This window comes from Sciurus carolinensis, chromosome 13 (assembly GCF_902686445.1).
Source record: "Sciurus carolinensis chromosome 13, mSciCar1.2, whole genome shotgun sequence".
Classification (NCBI taxonomy): Eukaryota; Metazoa; Chordata; class Mammalia; order Rodentia; family Sciuridae; genus Sciurus; species Sciurus carolinensis.
The window spans coordinates 60,650,180-60,678,172 of record NC_062225.1 but is presented as its reverse complement, the minus strand read 5'-3'; the positions used below and the strand labels follow the sequence as shown (position 1 = coordinate 60,678,172).

The 27,993-nt window shown below is 34.7% G+C and overlaps 1 protein-coding gene across 1 annotated transcript; it reads right to left on the bottom strand.

Moving 5' to 3' along the window:
* Nucleotides 1–22,064: 22,064 nt before the first annotated feature.
* On the bottom strand, nt 22,065–22,869 carry LOC124963557 (thioredoxin domain-containing protein 9-like). Its single transcript, XM_047523296.1, has one exon. It carries the CDS (start codon nt 22,837–22,839, stop codon nt 22,159–22,161), a length of 681 nt encoding a protein of 226 aa, XP_047379252.1. The 5' UTR covers nt 22,840–22,869; the 3' UTR covers nt 22,065–22,158.
* Nucleotides 22,870–27,993: the final 5,124 nt, after the last annotated feature.

Genomic DNA, 27,993 nt, shown 5'->3' with positions numbered 1-27,993 from the left:
TAAGTATGTGTTTAAATTATCTTGGTTAAATAACTAGGAGTATAACAGCTGGATCATGTAATAACATATGCTTAAATTTTCAATAGACTCTCAAACAGTTTTCAAAAGTTGTCCCAATTTACATTCCCATAAGCAGGTCATAAGAATTCAAATTGCTTCACATCCTCAACAACATTTGGCATTGTCCTATCAGTCTTTTTAATTGGTACATCAGTCTTTTCAACTTTACATATTCAAACAGAAACTCAGTAGTATTATATTTTGACTTTAATTCTCATTTCCTTAATGCTAATAATTTTTATGTTAATTTTTTGACAACTCTAATCCTTTCAAGTCAACTAATCATCTTTTCTCAATTTTTTAAATCAGTTGATTCATTTTCTTATTATTGAATTTTGAAAGTTCTTTTATGTTCAGAATCTAAATTCCCTCTCATATAGTGATTTCAAATATTTTCTTCAAGTTTGTGGCTTATTATTTTTTCATTCTCTTAAAGTTATATTTCCAAGAAAAGATGTAAAATGTTGATGAATTTATCAAATTTTTATTTTACAGTTTATGCATTTAGTGTTATCTATAAGGACTGTTTTTGTAACCCAACATGGTATCTCCTGTGGTCCCCCCAGGGCCTTGTGCTTGCAAGGCAAGCACTCTACCAACTGAGCTATCTCTCCAGCCCCTCTCCTGTGTTTTACTGGTTTATAATTTTAGGTTTTTCATGTAGGCCTATAGTCCATTTTTTAAGTCTTTTTCCACATTTTAATTAATGCATTATAGTTGTGTGATTTGTTGTTACCTATTTGTACATGTACACAGTATAATATAATTGGGTAAATATCATTCCCCAGCACTTCCCCTTTCCCATCCCTCTTCCTTCCCCCTACTTCTTTTCCTCTATTCTGCTGCTCTCCCTTTAATTTTCATGAGATGCTCAACAACTTTCTTTTACTTTTTCCTTAATAGTTTCCACATATGAGAGAAAACACATGATACTTGAACTTCTGAGTTTGGCTTATTTCACTTAATATAATGGTCTCAAGTTGCATCCATTTTCCTGAAAATTACACAATATCACTTTTATTTATGAATGAATAAAACTCCATTGAGTATATATACCACATTTTCTTCATCTATTCATCCACTGATAGATACCTAGGCCGGTTCTATAGTTTGGCTATTGTGAATTGTGCTGCTATAAACATGGGTATGCATGTATCACTATAGTATGATGAATTTTCTTTAGGATAAATACTGAGGAGAGGTACAGGTGGGTCATAAAGTGGTTCCATGCCTCATTTTTTGAGGAGTCACCATACTGATCTCCAGAGTAATTGTGCTAATTTGCAATCCCACCAATGGTGTAAAATTGTTCCCTTTTCTCCCCATTTTCTCCAGCTTTTATTATTGTTTGTATTCTTGATAACTGCCATTCTGACTGGTGTGAGATGAAATCTCAGTGTATATTTTGTTTGCATTTCCCAAATTGCTAATAATGTTGAAATTTTTTTCATACATTTGTTAGTCATTTGTATTTCTTCTTTTGAGAAGTCTATTCAGTTCATTTGACCATTTATATTAGTTGGGTTACTTGTTCTCCTGGTGTTAAGTTTTATAAGTTCTTTATATATTCTAGACATTAATCCTCTGTCAGAGAGTAGCTAGCAAAGATTTTTCTCCCATTCTGTAGGTTCTCTCTTCACATTCTTGTTTATTTTGCTGTGCAGAAGTTTTAATTTGATGCAATCCCATTTATTAACTCTTCAAATTATTTCCTGAGCTTTAGAGGTCCTGCTAAGGAAGTCATTGCTTGTGCCTATATGCTGAAGTGTTGACCCTATATTTTCTTGTAGCGGTTGCATAGTTTCTTGTCTAATTTCTTCGTCTTTGATTCCTTTTGATTTGATTTTTGTGCAAGGGGAGAGGTAAGGGTCCATTCTCATTCACCCACTTACAGATAACCATTTTTCCCAATGCCATTTGTTAAAAAGGCTGTCTTTTCTCCAATGCATGCTTTTGGCACCTTTGTCAAGAATCAGATGACTGTAAATGAGTACGTTTTTCTCTCTATCTTCTATTCTGTACCATTGGTTTATGTGCCTGTTTTTATGCCAGTACCATGCAGTTTTTATTGCTACAGCTCTGTAGTACAATTTGAAGCAGGTATTAGAATGCCTCAAGCATTGGTTTGTTTGGGTTTTTTTTTTTTGGCTTAGAATTGCTTTGGCTATTCTGGGTCTTTAGCTCATTTTTGTGTATGTTATGATCTTTGTGTTTGTAATGGAAGGTAGGAAATGGAGATTTTTAGCTGGATATATTTTCAACTTTAACAGAACTGAGATTTCATTAATGAAAAAGAAAGGAAAATAGATATTATGTTGGCAATTTGCAGTCTGACACAAAACATAAATACCAGGACAAAAACAGTTAAAATATAGTTGAAAATGACTTGGAATTGATTCTAAGGAATGATAAGAAGATAATTGAAGGTTGTGTTTTTGTTATTATCCTTGTAATCTAGCTGAATTTTTAAACTATAATCATGTATTATTATCAAAATAATTAAGGGATGGAATTTTCTTTAATATATCAAAGAATGTATTCATGACAAGTGAAGGATAAACAGTATCACAGAATGAAATCAAAGGAAGGCTCACAAAGCTCCAAAAGCACAAGGAGAACTGAGTCAACACAAAGCACGTAGGTAGTCTTAATATAAAAGAACAGCAATATGATAGTCACACTATAAATTCCAGGGTCTAGCACAGTAAAGCACTTGCCTAGCATGTTCAGGTCCAGAATCCAATCTCCAAGACTACGAAAATATAATAAAGCAAAATAAAAGAAAAAGAAAAAGAGTAACTAGATTTCACAAAATCTAGCATTATTATATAGTATTTCTGATTTGGGGGTTACTGGTTTTTAATTTGTTAGTACTTAATTTATACATTTGGTTCTGTTTTGAGTGATATAAGAACCATAACCAATAATTCATATCTAGTTTTATCTTTGTGTATTTTTAACATTATAAGAATGATTTAAACCCACACTGGAATTCTATAAGTTAATTTTTTTATTAAAAAGAAATCTATATATTATTTATGTTTGAGGATTACTGCCCGATAATTTCTATCTTCACAGAAGGCAATTTCTTCTCATTTAATTAAAGATTATTTCTACTCTTGTTATTTATAGCCATAATCACTATTTTTATTATAAAGGGTAGGGTAGAAGAAGTAGAGATAAAAATAAATCTGGATATAGTCTTTGTGGTCATGCCACTTTGCACAAAATGCTAGCTTACGTATAAGATTCTCATCTGGAAGTGGAACATAACTGTATCTACTTCAAATACTTATGGAAATAAGAACACCAAGCTCACAGCAGGGGCTTGATCAATAAGTGTTAATTCACCAAAGATGAAATTATTACCCTTACATAAAAAACCTACCATAAACTACATTTAGTATATTAAAAGTTGATAACCCTTTGGTCAACACAAAAATGAGATGTTCTCAAATGCATTTATAGCTCTTCATTTCATCTCCAAGTGAAGCAATGTCAGGTTCAACTAGCTACTTGTAGTTTTCCTCTTCAATAGTTCTTGGATCTATTAAATTATAACTACTTTCATTTTGTTCTCTTCTTTTAAAATCAATATAAACAAATTTTACTCTGTCTTATTCCATTGGAAACTTACTAGAAAAGAGACTCAGAGTTGACCCAGAAACCAGCTATTCTAAAACTGTATTATCTCCTGTTTTATATGCATCCCATGAAAATGTTACCAATGACAGTGATGACTTCGTATAAATAAGGAGAACAGCAGGAAAGAGGAGCTAAGGGAAACCTGGAGCTATTCTTTCTAGGCAACAGAATGTATGCATGTAATGTGGAAGTTTTCCAGAATATATTAACAAAGAAGGATATTGTCAATATATTTTGGATATATTGTACTATATTCAAAAATATCTCAGCCTTCAAAATCTTCACTGACACCTTCAATGTAATTATTCAGTATCCCTGCATAGCATTTATAATTTTATTATGATAATTTATGCAAATCATATCCACACACATAAATTGTCCCTAGGTTTATAGAAAACTGAAAAATTAGCCCAGTGCAGTTCCAGGATTAAAGCCCATTCTTCCACTTTACAGCAACCTGGTATGTACCTGAGGATGAGAAGTGGTTGCATCTACCAGGCTTATAAGGTCAAATATGCATAGGCTGTGACTCCTCATAGAACAGGGCACTCTCCATACAAAGGCACAGGAGAGTAACTACAATAAAGAATAAATTGGTTCATCCTTGGTAATAAGCATTTGCTATACCTTTAAAAAGATGAAAAGACAGCAATTAAAATTTACTAATTGGGCTTGGCATGTTTCAGTTAGAAGTAGAGATATTCAAAGACACATTGCTCAGACATAACAACAGAAGAAAAGCAGAATCAAGGTGGAAAAAAAGATGAGATTTTTTTTCTAAATCTTAAAAACAAAAAGACTGTGGGACTTGAAGAAATAGAAATCCAAGATCATGTGGAAGTATTAAAGCATTGCCGCCTGCCATCGGAACATTCTTGCTAACTAATAAGGAAAGAACAGTGGATCCTTCAAAATTTCAAAGACACAAAACACCAATAAATGATAATTTAAAAAAAATTGCAGTCCACAGAAAGATTACCTAGATGGTCCAATGTATTCTTAATGTCAAACTTTGCAAAGCGCGGGTTCTCTCTGCTTTGGAATAAACCAACAACAGAAAATGCTGTTAAATACATTTAAAATATGATTCCATGAATAAAACTTAGAATTATATTTAAACACTTTTCGATTTATGTCAGCCCTCTGTTATTGTAACAAAATACCTGAGATAATCAACTTAAAAAGAAGAAAGGTTTGTTTTGGTTCATAATTTTGGAGGTTTCAGTCCAAGACTGGTTGACCCTATCACTTTTAGACCCATGGCAAGGGAGTTTATTGTGGCAGGAGTGTATGGTAGAAGAAGTCACTCACTTCATGGCAACTGGGAAGTAAAAAAAGAGGATGAAGAGGAGCTGAGATTCCACAATCTCCTTCAGGGGCATGCCCCCTATGACCTTACATCTTTCCACTAGGGCCCACCTTCCAGTGGCACCATGGACTAAGAACCAAGATTTCAACACATAAGTCTTTGGTCAAACTATAGCAAACACTTACTCAGATATTACAAAATGTTCATCAATTACAAATTGAAGCAATGCCTGCTTATTCATGGTTAATCAGTTGGAAACAACAGATCCCATAAGGAAAGCCTGTCACTTCTTCAGAGAAAATATAACACAAAAAAATTACATCTTAATCAGACAGAGCTAATTCATTTTACAACTTATGTGCCAGTTATCAACTTATTGCTTTTCAACTCCAAATTCATCCTTCACTACATGATATGTGACAAACATGTGAACACCTATAAGCCTTTTCCTTAGGGGCACTTGTTAAGCATTCTCAGTAGAGGGTGCTGGAGAGACACTGAAGGAGGAAGAGACTTGGAAATTTCCTGCGCAGTCCCAGGGGTCTGCTGTGTGGGTAAGGACATCTAGTGGAGCCTGGCTCAGCCCCAAGCCTAGAACCCGACCCTTCTGCAACCTTGTTGCATCCCAGGCCATCCTGTGGATTGAACTATGCCTTCTGTGACAACTTCCACATTTGGCTTTTCTTGGATATTCTCTCTCTCTCAGCTCTATAGAGCTTCCTTATATTCTATAGTTTCTCATTATCATAGTTAATAAGTCTTTGTTAATTTCCCATGTTTAACATATTGTGTGATTTCTGTTTAATTAGACCTCATCTTCTGTAGCTAAAAATAGAAAAAAAGGCAGGGGAAGAAAAATATCTAAAATCAAGAAGTATTTCACTAACTTATTAAGTAGTATATGCCAGACAATATGTTAGGCATCTTAAATATTTTATATTATTTAATACTTGAAGTAATTCAGTAGGGTTAAATATTTGAAGTTCAGGGAGATTGAACAGCTTGTCCAATTGTATATAGCTCCGTAAGAGGCACAAACAGAATCAAACTCTTATCCATTTGAATATAGTTTTAACTTATAAAATATTTATGAGGTTGACTATATTTATGAAGTTGTATATTTACCTTTCTATCTATGTATTTATCTATCTAAATAATGTCTCTCCTGCACATAAAAATTGTTTACAGAAGAAATACTGGGGAAATAAAAGTAGCAAGACTTGGTGGTTGATTAGGTGGAATAGTGAGATATTTATAGAATATGGAAAGTGGAACAGATTATGAGCATTCCTTAAAGCTTAGGTGACTTTAGACTCTCATTGAATTAATGTAATATTCTCAGCAAAAGTATGACAGAAGAAAAGTAACACAGTATTTGGACCAAATTAGTCATGGGTGCAGAGCATGGATTTATAATCAGAATTAGAGACATTTCTGAATGTCTGTTGCAGAAATTGAGGTAGGATCTGTTGAGAGTCCAATGTAGAATGGCAGTGGGGGAATGTAAAAAATTCATAGGACAGAAACATCTCAAAAAGGACATTCCTAGAATTTGACTTCACACTAGGGAAAAGGATTAAACAAATCTGAATATTGTGAGCCTGTCACAGGAGAATCTTAGAAAACCCTTCACAAAGAAATGAGATACCTGGAAGCATCAAGAAACAAAAAGCTTCTTTTCATGGGAAACACAAGATTAACAATTCAATAAAGTCTTATCAACTCTTCAGAACTCTATGGGTCCACCTTTTTTTCCTGAGTAAAACAGAGAAAGGACTGGGAAAACTTTTCTTCTCCTTAGCAGCACGGTTGTTGATTGGTAGTCTCCACAGATCTTCCTGCAAAATTTTGGGCATTCATCCAATTGCCTGGAGCCAGATATCAGCTCTAGAATCCAAAGCTATTCACATTATTGAAGAATTCCATGTAGTAGTTGCATGTTGGCATTAACTTTCTAGAGAACTTAGGGCAAAACCTTTGCTATGCTTCTTCTCTTGTTATTCTTCAATGTTTCTTGATTGCCATCACAAAGAATCAAAATACCACTTTTCCCAGAGAAAAGAGATAATCTCAAATTTGGTCATCCCCACAAGAATATGTTGCTTTAGGCAACAGCAGAAGAGAGGAGATTGCTTTCTTAATAGACATGTTCAATTTGGGATATAGTAAGCATACTATAATTCGGGGAAAAATAGTCAGTAAGCAGAGAAAAAAATATAACTCAAGCCCAGGAGAGAGACTGAGGGACCATCCATAGAGAAATCATTATATTACATGGAAGATCATAGCTAAAGTAGGAATATGTAGTATCTCTAATTTAAGTCTCTTATTTTATATAGAGGAAACCAGACCACCACCAAGAGGCTATTGTTGTCTATTATTCTGGTAATTTTCCAAAGTGTGTTGGTCAGTGTTCCCCAGCAAGTAGAACTGATAGAATATATGTGCACATACATATACCTATACACACATATTATATATAAAAATATATATGCATATATGCATATTAATAGGCCTATGTATCATATATAATATATGTATATATCAACAAATATACATATATACAGAAAGATTCATTATGAGGAATTGGCTCATATGATTGTGATGAGTCTGTAAAGGCCCAGGAATGCAACGAGCAAGCTGGAGACCCAGAGTCAATTATGTTATGCAATAAGGGTATAAAAGAGAGAAGTATGTATCTATATTATCTATCTAATCTATCTATCTATCTTTGTATACTATACACAGAGAGAGTTACGTTCATTACAAAATAAGGGGAAAATATTCATGACCTGCGCAATCCTCACTTCCATAAAATCTCCTGTAGTTGTAGTTATTCATAACTACCTTCTTCTACCACCCTTTCAAGATTCCCTTTGCCTTCCACAAAGGCCTCAGATAGTCAAAGTTCTGTACCTGGTAGTTACCCAGGCTTTCATTCCTGAATAAAAAGGGCTTTAGTAGTTCTTCCTGGAATGGGTTACTATAGTTTTCCATTAACCTTAAGCACAGGGTATGGTAATACTAATAGACACCCTAAGGGATAGCTTATATTCCATACATAATCTTTCTCACCTCTACGTACAATAGTAGAATAGTAGTTCAATTTATCCTTTTAGTCAGGATCAATTGACCAAGCCAGCACAGTAACTCTTTGCCTGTTGGTTCAAAGACATGAGGAGCACAACAAGTTGGCTAGATTATAGTTTTACATCCAATTTAAATAGCAACCCTTACATGCCACTCTGTCCCTTGTTCTTCTTTTATCTTTGCAAAATGTCCTAGAGGAGATTTCCTATTACTGTTACACATAAAGATACTTAGCTTTTCACTGTGGGCTGATGGAAAAATAGTTTTAACTAAACTAAACTCTTGTTAAATTCTTATATGTAAATTATTTTATAATATGCTGGTATAACTGTAGTATTTGCTGTAACTAGCTGGTACGTATTAAAGATCTAACATAGAAGTGAAATTGTTGGGTCCAAAAAAATTGCATTTCTTTTTTGAGAAATGTATAATTGCTCTCAGTAATGAACCTACCAATTTACTTTTCCATAAACAATGGAAAGTATGTTTTCCCAGACCATTGCCAACACAGTTTGTAATCAAGCATTCCAGTCTTTGCTACTCTCATAATTTTTAAATGTTATCACATTATAATTTTGACTTGCATTTATCTGATTAAAACTGAACTTGAACATCATTACAAATGTTTAAAAGATGTTTGAATTTCCTTTGATGTGAACTATCTGAATATACCCCTTGCCAATTTTAGGGATAAAAATCTACAGCAATTCTTTATATTCAGGAAATTAACATTTTTGATGTATAAAATATTTTCAAATCTCTTTAACACAGTATTTTTAAAGTTTTTAAGTGGTAAATTAGAAGTAGATTTTCAGTTTTCTTTTCTTTTCTGAGAATGAACCAAGTATAGTCATTGGTACATAAGGAATCTGTTGGGAGTCTGGAAGGAGTGAAGTGACCACATTTCCAGTAAATCTTACTGTACAGGGAAAAAGCCCATTCTTCTGTCTCCAAAACATTATCTAGGAAGAAAATTCTATAGTTCTCAGTTCCTAACCAAAACCATTTGGAAAACATCTCTTCTTACAGTAAGAACTTGAGGATTAATGTTATGGAGAAATTATTAAGAACACAGGCCCTTTAGCAGGCTGCTTGAGAAAGGTGGCCTATCCTCACCTAGCAAACATAGTCAAGAAGATCACAAGCAATAAGTCCTGTTTATTATCATGTACATATTTATGTGGCGAACTGAGTACTCTATGATGTACTTTCTCCAAAACCATAACTCTTGCCTAATAATCAAAGAACATCACAAAACTCCCAAGGTAGAGATAATCTGTGAAACTCTGAACCCTTCTCTTCAAAAGTTTCAGGGTTGTGGAAAACAAGAAAGAATAAGAAACTGTATCAGAGGGGCCTAAAGAAGCATGACAACTAAATGCAGTATCTGGATTTTATCCTGGAAAAGAAAAAGTAGAAAAGAAGTATAAAAATTGGTGAATTTAGAATAAACCCTACATTTCACTTAAAAATTGTATATCATTTTAAACTTTCTATTGATTTATACTGCTTTGTGACTTTTTTTGATCATTAATATTATATAAACAACTTTCTATGTCTATAAAATCCTCTTTATAATTTTACTTGAGTAGAATGTCAATTTGTGCATTATATGCATTGTATCAGAATTTATCTAGTCAATCTTTACCATAGGACAGGTAGTTTGTATTTGTCAACAATGCAGTGAATACTATAATGAAAAACCTTGCAGTGAAGTACTGTTGCACATTTTCAATTTTCTTCTTAGGATAAAGTCTTTCAAACAGTAAGCACATTTCTAAAATTATTGCTAAGTACTGCCAAATTGTCATTCAGAACATTTTGATGGTGCCCAATTCTTCAATAAAAATGGGTATCATTTGGGTTTATGCCTTTATCAAAGCAGTAGGTCCAAAAATGCTTTTAATTTTTATTTCTGTGATTACTAATGAAGATACTTTTGGATGATGATAGTGACTTGTCAAAAACTTGTTCTTTGTGAAATGATCCCTATACTCAAGCAAATTAACATATCCATCATCTTAGATAATCACCTTTTTGTGTGTATGGTAAGGGCACCTAAAACTTACTCTCAGCAAATTTCCAGTATATAATATTCTATTATTAACTATAGCTCCCATTGTGTGCATTTTCCAGACTTTTTTCTCAGCTTTTTTCTCTCTTCTGAACATTTTCCAAACCCTACTTTCAAAGTTATTGCAACTTTAGTGTCAGTATGTATGAAAGGTACCTCAAAAGAAATCCCTGCTGTATCTCCAAAAATAAAAGGAGGCACATTCCTAAGTTTCCTTAAATAGTGATATAAGATATTCCACAGAAAATTCTGACAAGATGCATCTAACTTAGAAAAGAATATACATCTGCAATCCAACCTCATTTATCACTGAGTACTTGGAAGCACAGGCAATTATTTTTAAAGATAAATCAAGATTCTTTGTGCAGAAAAAAGTACCCTTGTTTTACAGATGGAATTGTAAATGTTTTGTGGAAAAGATATATTTGGGCTATAAGGTGACCTCTGGAAGGCATATTTGGCCTATCATACAGCTTCTCATGGTGAAGTGGGTGTACGTTACTTATAAACTGAATGTAGCAATACATCAAGGCATGTATTTTAGCTAAACCTTTCTGTTGGAGCCCAGCAACTGACTCTGAGCCTTAAATCATATATCTTGGTAAGTTCAAGAATGCTGCAGAACAAACCAAATTTCTCCCTATTTCTACCTTGGGGTCTTTTCCATTCCTACTACTTGCAAAAGGTCAGGTAGTATATGATTAAGACATATAGTTTACCTGGCCAAATAAGATGCAAATACTTTATTTGAGGCTTTGTTCTGGTATTTTTTAATGTTAAACAATTGTTTACTACATTTCCCTTTTTTAAATTGATGTATATTTGACAAAAGATTGTATATATTTAATATATACAATTTGATGATTTGATATACATATACATTACAAAACAATCACCTAAAACTACTTAAAGTATATATCATCTCAAATGGTTACTACTTTCCTGTGTGTGTGTGTGTGTGTATGTGTGTGTGTGTGTGTGCAATAACACTTAAGGTCAACTATGAGCAAATGTGGAGTATACAATAAAAATTTTGTTAATTTAAAGTCACCTTGCTGCATACGAGATCTCCAGAATTTTCTCACCATGCATAACTGAAGCCTTTGCACTTTGTGACCAGTACCTGCCCATTTTCTCTCCTGACAACCCCTGGCAACTGCCATTCTATTCCCTGCTTCTGTAAGTTGGATTTTGTGTATTTCATATATAAATGAGATCTGCAGTATTTGTCTTCTGCATCTGGCTTATTTTACTTCACATAATGTTAAATTCATATGGTACACCCATATATTCATAAAGGTCAAAGTTTTCTTCTTTTTCCCTTTTTCTTTTTTGGGAGGGGAGGTACCAGAAATTGAACTCAGGGGCACTTAACCACTGAGCCACATCCCAGCCCTATTTTGTATTTCATTTAGAGACAGGGTCTCACTGAATTGCTTAGCACCTTACTTTTGCTGAGACCGGCCTTGAACTCATAATGCTCCTGCTTCAACCTCCCAAACCACTGGGATTACAGCATGCACCACTGCACCTGGCCAGTTTTCTTATGACTAAATAATGTTCTATTTTGTGTGTGTATAGATAGATAGACAGACAGACAGATAGATAATTACACTTTCTTTATCCATTCATTACAAGTGAAAATATAAGTTGTTTATACCTTGGGTAATCTGCAATCAACATGGAAGTACAATGTCTCTCCGATATACCGATTTTATTTCCTTTGAATATTTGCTCAGAAGTGGGAATGTTGGATCATAAGACTGCTCTATTTAGAACTTTTTGAGGTAACTCTATACTGTTTCCTTTAATGGCTTTACCCATTTATACTTCCACCAAGAGTGTATAATGGATCCCATTTTTTCTACATCTTCAACAACAGCTTTCTTTAATCTTTCTGATAATAGCTATTCTAACAAGGGAAAGGTATTAGGTAATGGATATGTTGTGATTTTGGTTTTTATTTTCATCATAATTGGTGATTTCTGAACACCTTTTCACATATCTGCTGACTGTGTGTGTGTGTGTGTGTGTTTTTTAATAATATTTTAGGTTATTTGCCAACTTTATAAAACAGGTTTTCTGATTTTTTTCTTTGCTATAGAGCTGTATGGATTTCTTATATATTTTGGATATCATCCCCTTATTAATTTTATAGTCTGCAGATATTTCTTTGTTGTGCATAAGCCTTTCAATTTCATCTAATCTGATTTGTATATTTTTCTCAGTTGTGCTCTTTGTGTCATCCAGAGTCTGTGCCCAGACCAATGATAAGATTTTTCTTCTAATAGTTTTCTTCTGATAGTTTTATGGTTTCCTTTCTTTTGAGTTTTAAATTCATTGTAGTTGATTTTTATATATGTTATGATAGAAGGGTCAAATTGCTTTCTTCTGCATGTGGATAGCCAGTTTTCTCCGAAAGAATTTGTTGAAGAAATTAACCCTTTTTCATTCTGCATTCATAGTATCCTGTAGAAGATCAATTGACTGCAGACTGTGGAGTTATTTCTGGACTCTATTTTGTTCTGTTGTTCTAGATGTCTGTTTTATGTTAATACCATGCTGGTTTGATTGTTGTAACTTTGTAATATATTTTGAAGTCAGGATGACCTTCAGCTTCGTTGTTTTTTCTCAAGATTGTTTTGTCTATTAGGAGTCTTTCATAACTTAACATGAATTTTTAGGATATTTTCTACTTTTGTTAAGGATGTCCCTGAAATTTTCATAGGGATTACATTGCATATACTACTTTGGATAGTACAGACATTTAAATAATATTAACTCTTTCAATACATAAACATGGGATATTTCTACTTATTTATGTTTGCTTTAATTTCATCAGTGTTTTAAAATTTTTTCAGTGTACAATTGTTTCACAGATCTGGTTAAACACTTTCAGTTCTAAAAATGTTATTCTTTTTGTTGCTGTTGTAAGTGGAATTATTATCTTTATTTACTTTCTAAATAATTCATTGTTAATAGAAATATGATCAATTTTGTATGCTGCTTTTTTGAAAGGATGAAAACAACAAACTTTTGGCTAGACTAAGAAAAAGAAGGGACTCAAATTTTGAAAATCAGAAAGGAAAGAGGAGACATTACAATGGATGCCTCAGAAACAAAAAAAGGACTATCAAAGACTATTGGGAAAAATTACATGGTAACAAACTGGATAACCTAGAAGAAATGGATAATTCCTAGAAGCAAAATACTACCAAAACTGAATCAGAAAGAAACAGAAGAATTAACTGATAAATAACAAATTAGGAAATTGAATCAATAATCAGAAATCTCCCAACAAAAAAAGGCTCAGTACCTGATGGTTTCATGGATGAATTCTAAGAAATAGTCAAAGGAATTTATACTGATTATTTTTAAACTCCTCCAAGAAGCAGAAAAAGAACCATTTCCAACCTCATTTTATGAGGCCAGCATCACCTTGTTAGTGAAACCAGGCAGAGTCACTATGAGAAATGAAAATGCAGGCCAATTTCCTGATGAAAAATTCTTAGTAAAATATTAGCAAATGGAATTCTGCAGCACTTTCAAAGGATCATGCATCCATGACCGAATGGGATCTATTCCAGAGTCCAAAGGATGCTTCAACATACACAAGCCAATCCCTGTGATAAAACGGGTTAACAAAAGAAAAAGCTATAGAAGCTTCTCAACATCTTCAAAAAAGGATGTAAGAAATGCTGTTTATCCTCCACTGTCCAGTAAAAAGCAATCTTACATGGGTAGAATGCCATTTAGATAGCTTGCTTATCATGGCTCTGACCTCACAAGAGAGTGTGACACTTTCTTAAGCACACAATGAAAATGAACTATTTTATGCAATGATCACAGCTGATTCAATTAGGGCATATATTTATTCTGTGATGAGATTTTGGCCATATTGTTATATTTTAATAATATAATATCATACTATTATATTACAATCATTAATAAACTTTATTCCTAAGGATATACTACAACTGCTGCTTAGACTAAAGTCCAGGAGGACTGGTGAGTCAATAACAAGTGACACTTTGACTGAAGGTAAGAATATGTACAGCCACCATTGCCAGTATGGAGTGGCAGCTAGAGGAGGGAAAAAAGTCCTTCATACTATTTATCAGTTCTTTCAATGTCAGAGTCTCTCAACTCATTATAAAAACCTAAATTCGGGGTAGTTAAACAGTTAGCTTAAGGGTAGTTACCTATAACACTCTCAACTAGATTGTACCTCTGAAGCTCCTCCTATTCAGAAATTGTAGGGTGTCTTCCGACCTTAGCCACAGGCAATCCAGTATGTGTCTCTAAATTACTCCCCATGAAGCCAGGGAACAACTCAATAACTACTATTTATATAACACGTTTAAACAATATAGGGGCTTTCATGTTCCCATCACTCACTAAATCAGGTTTCTAATAACTAAGAACACAGTTTTCCAAGAAGTCTCTAAAATTACTAGAGTAATGAGCTCCAATGAATCATTTAAAATGATTATAATGTTATCACCTGCTGCATAAACCTTAATTCAACTAGCAGTTTCTCTGATCATCTCCAGAATTTTCTAGAGATCTTAGCACACAGTAAGGATAGAGTAAGGATAGTACTATGTGTCATGACTCAAACACTAGCCAAGACATATACCATCTTTCTACAGTTTAATTCCTAATCCAGGGTAAAAAAATAAAAAGAAAAGAAAGATCTGGGTCTGACTATTCCCAAGTTCTTTTTTGCTTCAGAATTCTATGAAAGTATAAATCTATAAATCACTTTCATTTCCATGTCAGTTTTTCCTTCCAAAAAAATAAACAAACAAGAAAAAAAACAAAACTCGGTCCTTGTTCAATTTCAGGGTTTTGAGCTGTTATTAATATAAAATATATTAGTCTTTTACTATAATGTTTGAAAAGTGTGAACACTGGTTTCTTCATTAAAGAAAACAAAACTTACACAACTACAGCGTTGACACAATAAAGGGAAGTTAACTTTCCATAAAGAATTGGGAAAGTCTGCTCCTAAAGAGCCCCCAATTTCTAATGCACTTATGAATTAAAATGCAGGGTTTGTTTTGGTATGTAGAACATCAAGGTAATCACTGAGTAGAATTCTTAGAATGTGACCAAAGGGGAAGCCTGCTCAACAATTCAGGCTACGATGGCCAACACATTTGGACAATGGAGGACCAAACTATCCAATTTATAGTCTTTCTTGTTATCACAAAGAAATATTTATAAAAGGACATATTTGATGATGACAGCATCATGTAAGTCTATTCATTTTACCATTGATATTTCACAATTGAGTCTTCAACTACCCAACGTGTCCACAATTTTGTGTATTCAATTCTCAAAGTTTCTTTTTGATTAAAATGATTTTATCAAATAAAAATGTACAAATACTTGCAACACAATTATTCCTTTGGAAGGGTTAAACCTTGAGAAAAAGGGAAACCAAAAAGCCAGTTTTGTAATTCTTTCAATCACTAAGTTGAATCTAAAGATTGCATGTGATTGTGGCCGTACACAATATTAGGATAAACCTTATAAAACTGCAATATACACCCATCTCTGAGCTACAAATTATCCTATCATGATATTTTTTACCTCCATAAGGAAAAATATAAGTCAGTCTTGGAAATTCTAAACAGCAAATCTACTCAGTTATGTTAGCATATGAATGAGTACACAAATCTGTAGAATCATTACATACACCATTACACATTTATTTCCTTAATCACCTTTCTTTGACCATCAGAGACACACTGAGAAGTTCAAGTGGCAAACAGTCAAAGGTACAAAGGTAGCCATAGCTTCTCTTAAGGTTGTCATTTCTATGGTTTTATCCATGTTATGGCCCAAACTGTGTACATTTCCAAATATATTTTTTTTCTAACTCATCACCTTCTTTCTGAAAATTCACTTTTTTTTTTTTCCACCAGGGATTGAAGTCAAGGCCACTTAACCACTGAGCCACATCCCAGCCCTTTTTTATATTTTATTTAGAGACAGGGTATTGCTAAGTTGCTGAGGCTGGCTTTGAACTTGAGATTCTCTTGCCTCAGCCTCGGGAGCCACTGGAATTACAGGTATGCCACACCACACCCAGCTGAAAATTCACATCTTATTGGACAATTCTTTTCAAACTATAAAACCTGGTAGGTTTCAAACTAATGTGCTTTGCATAAGTAAAATACTAATCAATAAATATGACCACAGTCTTTCCAAAAACCTTAAACCTGGTTCAAATCAAATCACTCAGTTAGTTATTTGAGTAGACTTATAAATTTATAATGAGGAGTTCAGTATTTCCTTTTTTTTTTTTTTTTTTGAGTGTTAGAAGACCAATTTATTACCCAGGAGTTAAGAAGGGGAGGCATTGAGAGTCTCGGACTGAAATAGAGCCACGGGTGAGTCTGCCCACTGGGTAAAGCTCGGCCCGGGGGGCAGGCCCAGATAGAGGTGGCTTATTGGAGCCAGGCAGGGCAGCTAGAGTCTTCCCAAGGTAGCCTTCCACACTCCAGCAGTGAGCTCCTCCCACACGGCCAGCTGCACGGTGCAGGCCCACAGTGAGAGCATTTCAGCACAGAGCCAGTTCCAAACCGTGGAACCAGTAGGGGGCTAGGGGCAGTTTTCTTCGGATATGCTGCTTTATCAGATTCCTCCAAGACATCAGGCTACTGAAGGCTGGGAGGTGATACACTGGAAATCTACCGGGACACTATAAGCCAATAGCGGAAAACTGCAATATCTCAGGGTCCCACTGACAACTGACCAATATGAGAAAACAAGGGAAGAAAATGTCCCAAACAAACCTAGATACTACATCAATAAAACCCAATGACAGCACAGCAGAAGAAATGTCAGAAAGGGAGTTCAGAATGTACATAATTAAAACGATCAGGGAAGCTAATGAGGAGATGAAAGAGCAAATGCAGGCATTGAAGGAGGAGATGAAAGAGCAAATGCAGGCATTAAATGATCGCACCAATCAACAGTTAAAAGACCAAATACGGGAAGCAAGAGATCATTTCAATAAAGAGTTAGAGATACTGAAAAAAAAACAAACTGAAATACTTGAAATGAAGGAAACAATAAACCAAGTTAAAAACTCCATAGAAAGCATAACCAATAGAATGGAGCACCTGGAAGACAGAACCTCAGACATTGAAGACAAATTATTTAATCTTGAAAGCAAAGTTGGCCAAGCAAAAAAGATGGTAAGAAATCATGAACAGAATCTACAAGAATTATGGGATATCATGAAAAGGCCAAATTTAAGAATTATTGGGATTGAGGAAGACTTAGAGAAACAAACCAAAGGAATGAACAATCTATTCAATGAAATAATATCAGAAAATTTCCCAAATCTGAAGAATGAAATGGAAAACCAAATACAAGAGGCTTATAGAACTCCAAACATACAAAATTACAACAGATCCACACCAAGACACATTATTATGAAAATACCTAACATACAAAATAAAGACAGAATTTTAAAGGCCGCGAGAGAAAAGAATCAAATTACATTCAGAGGGAAACCAATAAGAATATCAGCAGATTTTTCAATTCAGAACCTAAAAGCCAGAAGGGCCTGGAACAACATTTACCAAGCCCTGAAAGAAAACGGATGCCAACCAAGAATCTTATTCCCAGCAAAACTTACCTTCAAATTTGACGATGAAATAAGATCCTTCCATGATAAACAAAAGCTAAAGGAATTTACAAAAAGAAAGCCAGCATTACAGAACATTCTCAGCAAAATATTCCATGAGGAAGAGATGAAAAACAACGATGCAAATCAGCAACAGGAGGCGCTAGCCTAAAGGAATAGCCAAATAAAGGAGAAACCAAATCATGTCAAAAACAAATATGAGTCAATCGACTGGGAATACAAATCATATCACAATAATAACCCTGAATGTTAATGGCCTGAATTCATCAATCAAAAGACACAGACTGGCAGATTGGATTAAAAAGAAAAATCCAACAATATGCTGCCTGCAAGAGACTCACCTCATAGAAAGAGACACCCATAGACTAAAGGTGAAAGGATGGGGAAAAACATACCATGCACACGGACACAACAAAAAAGCTGGAGTATCCATCCTCATCTCAGATGATGTGGACTTCAAACCAAAACTAGTCAGAAGGGATAAAGAAGGACATTCCATGCTGCTTAAAGGAAGCATAAATCAGCAAGACATAACAATCATAAATATCTATGCCCCGAACATTGGCTCATCCATGTACGTCAAACAAATCCTTCTCAATTACAGAATTCAAATAGACCACAACACAATCATACTAGGCGATTTTAACACACCTCTCTCACCACTGGATAGATCGTCCAAACAAAAATTGAATAAAGAAACTATAGATCTCAACAACACAATCAGCAATTTAGACTTAACAGACATATATAGAATATACCATCCAACAAAGAACAAATACACTTTCTTCTCAACAGCACATGGATCCTTCTCTAAAATAGACCATATTTTATGCCACAAAGCTACTGTTAGCAAATACAAGAAGATAGAGATACTACCTTGTACTCTATCAGATCATAATGGATTGAAATTAGAAATAAATGACAGAATAAAAAACAGAAACTTCTCCAATACTTGGAGACTAAATAATACACTATTATACGATGAATGGATAACAGAAGACATCAGGAGGGAAATAAAAAAATTCTTAGAAGTAAACGAGAACAAAGACACATCATATCAAAATCTCTGGGACACTATGAAAGCAGTACTTAGAGGAAGATTTATTTCATGGGGTGCATTCAAAAAAAGAGGTAGAAATCAACAAATAAACGACTTAACACTACAGCTCAAAGCGCTAGAAAAAGAAGAGCAGACCAATACCAAAAGTAGTAGAAGACAGGAAATAGTTAAAATCAGAGCCGAAATCAACGAAATCGAAACAAAAGAAACAATTGGAAAAATTAACAAAATAAATAGTTGGTTCTTTGAAAAAATAAATAAAATTGATAAACCCTTAGCCACACTAACAAAGAGAAAGAGGGAGAAAACTCAAATTACTAAAATTCGGAATGAACAAGGAAACATCACAACAGACACGAGTGAAATACAAAACATAATTAGAAACTATTTCGAAAATCTATACTCCAACAAAACAGAAAACCTCGAAGACATCAACAAATTTCTAGAGACATATGAATTACCTAAACTGAACGAGGAGGACATACACAACCTAAATAAACCAATTTCAAGCAATGAAATAGAAGAGGTCATCAAAAGCCTACCAACAAAGAAAAGTCCAGGACCAGATGGGTTCTCAACCGAGTTCTACAAAACCTTTAAAGAAGAGCTCATTCCAATACTCCTCAAACTATTCCATGAAAGAGAAGAGGAGGGAACCCTACCAAACTCGTTCTATGAAGCCAATATCACCCTGATACCTAAACCAGACAGAGACACATCGAGGAAGGAAAATTTCAGACCAATATCCTTAATGAACATCGATGCAAAAATTCTCAACAAAATTTTAGCAAATCGCATACAAATATATATTAAAAAGATAGTGCACCACGATCAAGTGGGTTTTATCCCAGGGATGCAAGGTTGGTTCAACATTCGGAAATGTCATTCACCATATCAACAGACTTAAAGTTAAGAATCACATGATTATTTCAATAGATGCAGAAAAAGCATTCAATAAAATACAGCATCCCTTCATGCTCAAAACACTGGAAAAAATTGGGGTAGTGGGAACATTCCTAAACATTATAAAGGCAATCTACGCTAAGCCCATGGCTAATATCATTCTAAATGGTGAAAAACTGAAAGCGTTCCCCCTAAAAACTGGAACAAGGCAGGGATGCCCTCTTTCACCACTTCTATTCAACATCGTCCTTGAGACTCTAGTCAGAGCAATCAGACAAACCAAAGAAATTAAAGGGATACGAATAGGAAAAGAAGAACTCAAACTATCCCTGTTCGCTGATGACATGATTATATATTTAGAGGAACCTGGAAATTCCACCAGAAAACTTTTAGAACTCATAAGTGAATTCAGTAAAGTAGCAGGTTACAAGATCAATGCTCATAAATCCAATGCATTTTTATACATAAGTGATGAATCTTCAGAAAGAGAAATTAGGAAAACTACCCCATTCACAATAGCATCGAAAAAAATAAAATACTTGGGAATCAATCTCACAAAAGAGGTGAAAGACCTCTACAATGAGAACTACAGAACACTAAAGAAAGAAATTCAAGAAAACCTTAGAAGATGGAAAGATCTCCCATGTTCCTGGATAGGCAGAATTAATATCGTCAAAATGGCTATACTACCTAAAGTGCTATACAGATTCAATGCAATTCCAATTAAAATCCCAATGATGTACCTTGCAGAAATAGAGCAAGCAATTATGAAATTCATCTGGAAGAATAAAAAACCTAGAATAGCTAAAGCAATCCTCAGTAGCAAGAGCGAAGCAGGGGGTATTGCAATACCAGATCTTCAACTCTACTACAAAGCAATAGTAACAAAAACGGCATGGTATTGGTACCAAAATAGACAGGTAGATCAATGGTACAGAATAGAGGACATGGACACAAACCCAAATAAATACAATTTTCTCATACTAGACAAAGGTTCCAAAAATATGCAATGGAGAAAAGATAGCCTCTTCAACAAATGGTGCTGGGAAAACTGGAAAACCATATGCAATAGAATGAAATTAAACCCCTATCTCTCACCCTACACAAAACTCAACTCAAAATGGATCAAGGACCTTGGAATCAGACCAGAGACCCTGCATCTTATAGAAGAAAAAGTAGGTCCAAATCTTCAACTTGTTGGCTTAGGATCAGACTTCCTTAACAGGACTCCCATAGCACAAGAAATAAAAGCAAGAATCAACAACTGGGATAGATTCAAACTAAAAAGCTTTCTCTCAGCAAAGGAAACTACCAGAAATGTGAAGAGAGAGCCTACAGAGTGGGAGAATATTTTTGCCAACCATACCTCAGATAGAGCGCTAATTTCCAGAATCTATAAAGAACTCAAAAAACTCTACACGAAGAATACAAATAATCCAATCAACAAATGGGCTAAGGAAATGAACAGACATTTCACAGAAGAAGATGTACAAGTAATCAACAGATATATGAAAAAATGTTCAACATCCCTAGTAATAAGGGAAATGCAAATCAAAACTACCCTAAGATTTCATCTCACCCCAATTAGAATGGCGATTATCAAGAACACAAGCAACAATAGGTGTTGGCGAGGATGTGGTGAAAAAGGAACACTCATACATTGCTGGTGGGGTTGCAAATTAGTGCAGCCACTCTGGAAAGCATTACGGAGATTCCTCAGAAAGCTTGGAATGGAAACACCATTTGACCCAGCTATCCCACTCCTTGGTCTATACCCAAAGGACTTAAAATCAGCATACTACAGAGATACAGCCACATCAATGTTCATTGCTGCTCAATTCACCATAGCCAGATTGTGGAACCAACCTAGATGCCCTTCAGTTGATGAATGGATAAAGAAACTGTGGCATAATTATACAATGGAATATTACTCCGCAATGAAGAATGATAAAATTATGGCATTTGTAGGCAAATGGTCGAAATTGGAGAATATCATGCTAAGTGAGATAAGCCAATCTCAAAAAACTAAAGGACGAATGATCTCGCTGATAAGCGGATGAGGACATATAATGGGGGTGGGAGGGGCTAGCATTAGGTTTAGGGTTAGGTTTAGAGTTAGGCTAAGGAGAGCGGTAAGAATGAAGGAAAGAAGGACTGTATAAAGGGAAAAGGGTGGGAGGGGTGCGGGGGAAGGGGAAAAAAAAGAAACATCATTACCCTATGTAAACGTAAAAAAATAAATAAATAAATAAAAAAAAGAAGACCAATTTATTAAAATCAATAGAATTTAGAAAACACAGAAATGTGAATAAAACAGAAATAGATGATTTACAAAGAATTATAATTGATCTCTAATCATCATCAGAGTCTGAATCATATTTCTTTCCTTGGATAGTTTTCTTTTCCAGCTTTGTGAAGTTTTTCCCAAATTTCTTTTGGTTTTGAAATGGTGGCTCCATTAAATTTCCACTGTAATTAAGAATATCAGAACAACCGAGTCTCCACTCTAATGTTTCTGTGGTGAAGTCATCTGTATTTCCTAGGTCAGTAAATCCAACAACATAATCTTGTGTTTTCCCACCTTTTAAGAGTGTGAGAGTGGGGATGGCTTTGATACGCAGTCTCTCACAAAGGAAAGGTACTTTTTCCACATTCAGCTTCAAAAACTCGGTCTCGAGATGTTTCTTGACGAGTATCACCAAATGTCTGTCTAGTATTTTACACCTGAATGTGGAGTCTCTGTAGATATGGCAAACCACTTTTTTACTCTCCTTGACTTCTTGAAAAAACTCTCTCTCACTAGGGATTTCTCTGTATTCCCCGTGTCCTTTAGAAAGCCACTCTTGTTTCTGCTGCTGAGCTTTCCTTAGTGCCTCAAGTCTCTTTTCTTTGAGGTGTTCCAATTCGCCCTCATCCATCTGATCCAATTTCTGAATTTCAGAATACAAAAGTTCTTCTACTAGCTTGGCCGACTGAAGCAACTGGTTCTCCAAGACTTTTGAAAACATGTCGACAGAAGCATCAGCTTCCATTTTTCTAAATGGTATAGTTCAGTCCTGTTAAAGAAGTCTCATTACAATTTGTGTGAAGAACATTGCCTGGTGTTCCATAAGCACTGATATCCATTCCTCTTCTGTTACCTGACAAAATCTTAACGCCTCTTGGGGCGCATGCGCCAGGGGCTCGGCCGCAGCACAGACACCGGCGCCCAGGCCGCGCCCCTCCCCCGACCCAGCTGGACATCGAGTGGCTATGTACCCATCAGCACTAGGACGTGGTGGCCGAATTTATCACGCCATCCGTTGCCTCTCCTGAGAGCTCGGTGGTACCTAACAAGCGACAGACCAGTAGCTCCCTCAGTATTTCATTCTTGCCTCTTAGCTGCCTATTTTCTAACAAAGTTTATTTTTCTACATGTGCAATTCTGCACTTTAATAAATTTAGTTAATTCTGATAGTGACCTTAAAAGCACCACATTTCTTATTTGCTTTTCTGATTGTATTTTTGCATTTTATTGTTTCTAGCCAACCATTTCCCCTTTTGTTGCAATTTCTATACAATTTACTTCAATGTGTGCATGCTTAGCATTTAAATATCTCAAAGAGAATCATAATAGCACATTGAGGAAACGAATAGTTTTTTAAACACCATAACTGTGCTAACAACATAACTACATTAAATAAATACTGAGTTTGTACTCAATATTTTCTCATACAAGTAATAGCAAAGTTTAAACTACTTTGGAGAATCAAACACAGCTCACATTATTATAAAATTCCAAGTATAAATACATCCAATACTTTTAGTCAGTGAAGTATTTTTCCAAAAATATATCTAGGGTTTTGAGTAGAATGGTACAAAATCTTAATATTGTTTTGAATAAATAAGACCCTTGTAATTAAAATCCCTTATAAGCAAGCCAACTGAATTTCTTTAATAAGTAAATTTTTTTAACTTTCTTCACATTATTTCTTGCAAAGTTTCATCTGGATATTGTTATCTTTATTGCTATTGGTAAATGGAATGTTTTTCTGCCATATTTTCTGATTTGTCATTATTATTGGTAAAACTGTACAGTATTTTAGCCCATGAACTGTATTAAGAGCCTAAGAGTAATTATTATTATGCTTTTAAAAGCACCTACTTCACAAATAAAGAAACAGAGACTTGAAGAATTGAATATCATAAAACTAACACTGGTAGATTTAGCTTCTAACCATCTTTAATTTTAGCTTAGCAATTTCACAAAAACAATGCATCAAATGAATAATGCCAGAAGTAATAAAACCCAGATATGTAGCCAGTAGTTGGAAGATTTATTTTATGCCAAAATTCTTTGGGGAGATATCAGTTGCTTTCAGAGTGGTCAGTTCCTTTAGCCACATGTACAAGTCATGTGGACAAGGCATTTACTTAATAACACAAACATATATTAAATTTTATGGTGTAAGAAAAAAATATCTTAAAGCATTATTTATATAACAAAAACTAGAATTTTCTCCTGATATCATGACCATATTTTCAAATGAAAACTCTAGTTCTTCAAATTCTATTATTTTGTTGAACCTGAGAGCACTGGACTATGAGGACAGCCATATTAATTGTCATTAATCTGACATTAATCTGTCCTGAATCTGAATTTCTACACACTGGAAATCAATAATGTTCTTAATTTTTGTTGTGGTCACCAGTGTAGTAAGGATACATGCCTTGGCAGAGCAGTTTGAATCATAGGAAATTTAATGATTTTAGTCTCCCAGAACTTTATCATTAAAATCTTGTGTTAGAGAAAGCAGACTTGTAAAGAGTTACTCCCCATATGGACTATATGAAAACAAACTAACCCCTAACTCATAAACTGACCACGGCTCAGAAATGAATAAATAAAAATGAAGAGGCAGAAAAGGAAAGAAATGCACATTTGTAATTTGTTTCTATCACAGTTTTCAAAGAGCCTGATTGCAGATTTCACAACCTTTCCAGATGAATAATTCAGCAGAAGCAGAAAGACATCAGACTTTCTATTCTGGCCTAAATAAACTCTTAGAATGTTTTTATCATTTTTATTTGTTGGCTTTGTTTTTCATGGTACCAAGAATCCATTCTAGTTAAACAATAGATTTTAAGTTCCGGGAGTTTCCCATAAATACATTGCCCATGTTTGCCACCCTGGGTCCATGTATTTGCTATTTCAGCCTTTTTGATCTCTTTCAGTAATGCATCCAATACAAAGAACAGACTGTGAAACAATGATGAGATACACCATCAATCTATGCCATTGGTAGTTTGCCCATGCCTTGAACAGCAATGTGGGTTTTGCGGGCCTAAAACTCAGATGCCTTTCCTTTCCTTCCATTACATATAATACGAAGGCACTCATTTCTTCATTCAGAAGAGAAATGTTCTACTCACTTGGAAGCTTTGTTCTGACTTACAGCATGAGTTAACCTTTTCCTAGATGAAACGACAATTTTAAATGGCACTTCTTAAAGTTCTTTGAAATGGCACTTCTTAAAGTTCTCTCGTCAGATCCCTGAAGGTGGGAAAACATCACCATTCACATCAGACTTTGACAAAAATGGCATTGTTTAGGATACAGTTTTTCCTAAATCTTTTTCTTACGCACAAGAAATATAAGGAGAAGTAGCACCTCACAGAATTCCCATTGCTTATGAGCTTAATGTGTCATGGACCTTTGTTGGTAATTCAGGGAAATAATATGTGAATTGTTAGAAAACCTAATAACAGTAATGGAGTTGGAGTAAAAATTGAATATGGGCAGAAAACTACTGAGTAATGGCAGCTATAGAAGAGAAGATGAAATAGGCAGTTATGTAGAGATAAGTTAAAGGGTAAAAGGGATTGTAGTATCTCACATTTACAGTAGACTTGGGAGAAATTCAATTTTGCCACAAAGAAATGAGAAACAAGAAATGAAAAGCAAATCACTGACTTTTTTTTCCTATTTGAGTCTTCCATAGTTTTAAAATCTTGGTTTGCGACTTTTCCCAAATTGGAACTTACATGGGTCTTGTGTATATAAACTTCCTTTGCATTACTGGTAAATTAAAAAAGAAGAAATACATAAAGAGTATTCTTTTGCCTAAAGATCATTATTTTAAAAAGCAAAAAGTGTCAAAATGTTCTTTTTAAAAAAATTTTATTAGCCCCAAGCAAAGAAAAGAAGGATAGAATTAAGAATGGGAAACTTAGGAATAAGCAGAGCCCTTTCCTGATCATTTGTAAGCTGGCTATTGACCTCTGCTATCATAAAACTGTAAAGGGCTATTGTTAATCTGCCCTGAAATTTTCAAAATCAAGAGTCAGAACCTCACAACCCACAGAAAGGCTCTTAACTGACTAATGATAGATTTCTGCTGAAGACTAAGGGAAAACTAGGTTACTTTAGTTATCAAGATCCTTAGCTACATCATAGATTTATTTAGTTATATTCTTGCTCTAAAATGTATGCTTTATTTAAATAAAGTAATCTTTAACATTTTGTGTTTCCACCTGGCTATTCTAATAAAGGCCTACATTTGGATTGAAAAGAACTTAATTGTGGAGAGATCTAGAAACAGTGTGAATTAAGAGGCAAGCAATAAAAGAGGCCAAAAATCTAGATGTGCAGGTTCAATAGCTATGGGAGGATCACATCTAGTCAGAGATCAATGATTTGGATCATGTAATGGAGACAAGCACGGCATGCAAACTTTAGTAAAGAAACAAATAAAAATGACTCAAGTCAGAATTAGGTCAGGAATGTGGACACAAACTTCAAGTCAGAGATGCAGGTTTCAGAAACAAAAAACATTGATAAATCCATCAGGGGACCATCAGTTAATGCACTTAAGCAAAATCAGTTACAACACTGGTTGCTGACCCTGGGCTTCCCAAGTGGGTTGGGTTATTCTGAGGGTAATTATAGAATTAGCTGCTTTTTTTCAAGCCCCAACCAGGTCAGAAATAAAAATCATTGTAGTCAGTCATATTCATGACTGCTTCATGTTTGATCAATTTTGGGTTCTATTTGCATTAATCTGGAGAGATTTTTCTGATGGAAGTTCATGGATTAGGTTATCCTAGGAAAAGCATCATAATTCATATCCCCTTTGAGTCAGAACTCAAAACACTGGAAATATGGCTCCTGACCAAGAAATGGTTTGGATCCCTATGAGGTATACATAGGCACATGATCTCTCCTTCAATCCCCAGCTCTATCAGATGAGCCTAGCCCTGCTCTTTCTCTGCAGCTTTCTAGGCACAGAATTTCACACAAAGGAAACCCAGGCTCTGGACCAACCTGAATAGGTAAGCCGATTATCTTCTCTACTTTCTCGTGACGCTTCATGCCAAAGGCCTCAGCATGAGAAAATCAGCATGGAATGCAACTTTGACAAGAAAACGAAGAGCTATGTCTTGGCATCTTCCACAATGAACTAGACCTGCATAATGGTTCCAACAGTATTGTACTGTTATTCCTGGAATCAGGATTTCTGTTTCTAGGTAACCTTTCTGATAGAAATGGAATAGATCTAAGAGCTATCAGATGTATTAAAGAAAAATGCAGAAGCAAACAACCATTCTCTTTGATTTATTTGAATCTGTTCATGGACACTCCAAGCATTCAAACTACACAGTCATATTGAGGCCTGCTTTCTCTAAGTGAAATCCCTCTTCTTTTAATTACTTGGTATTACTAAAGCCTCTTAATCATTTTGCTTTTCTTTTTAATCATAATTTGATATCTTTTTTTTTACCAGTGGTAACTTCTTCAAAGTTTTCTGGTTGTCTGGTCATGGAAGTTGAAAATGGAAAAGCATGCAGAGGAAGAGGAGTGGCAAGAGCTGAGGGTGGACCTACTGTGCCCTGGTGCATCTATCCTGCATGCCTCCTCTTGTTCCTCCCACTCTAAATTCTCCTCTCCTAACTTTTTCCTATTCTCCCTAACCTTACGAATATATAAGCTCTATGATGACAGTACATTATGGGAGGTGCCACTAGATGCTGGTTTTCTTCTGGTTTTTCTTTTAATTTAATTATAGTTGTAATGTGTTAATTGCTCTTGCCTCCTCCCAACATTTTGATGTCAATTCAGTGGAATTTATAAAGGACTTTGAGAGGAAATTCATTTTTTAATGACCTTAAAATATTTAAGGAATATAGATCTAATATCTATTAAAATG

Coding starts and splice junctions, on each gene's coding strand:
- LOC124963557 (XM_047523296.1), bottom strand. CDS start 22,839: ATGGAAGCTGATGCTTCTGTCGACATGTTTTCAAAAGTCTTGGAGAAC.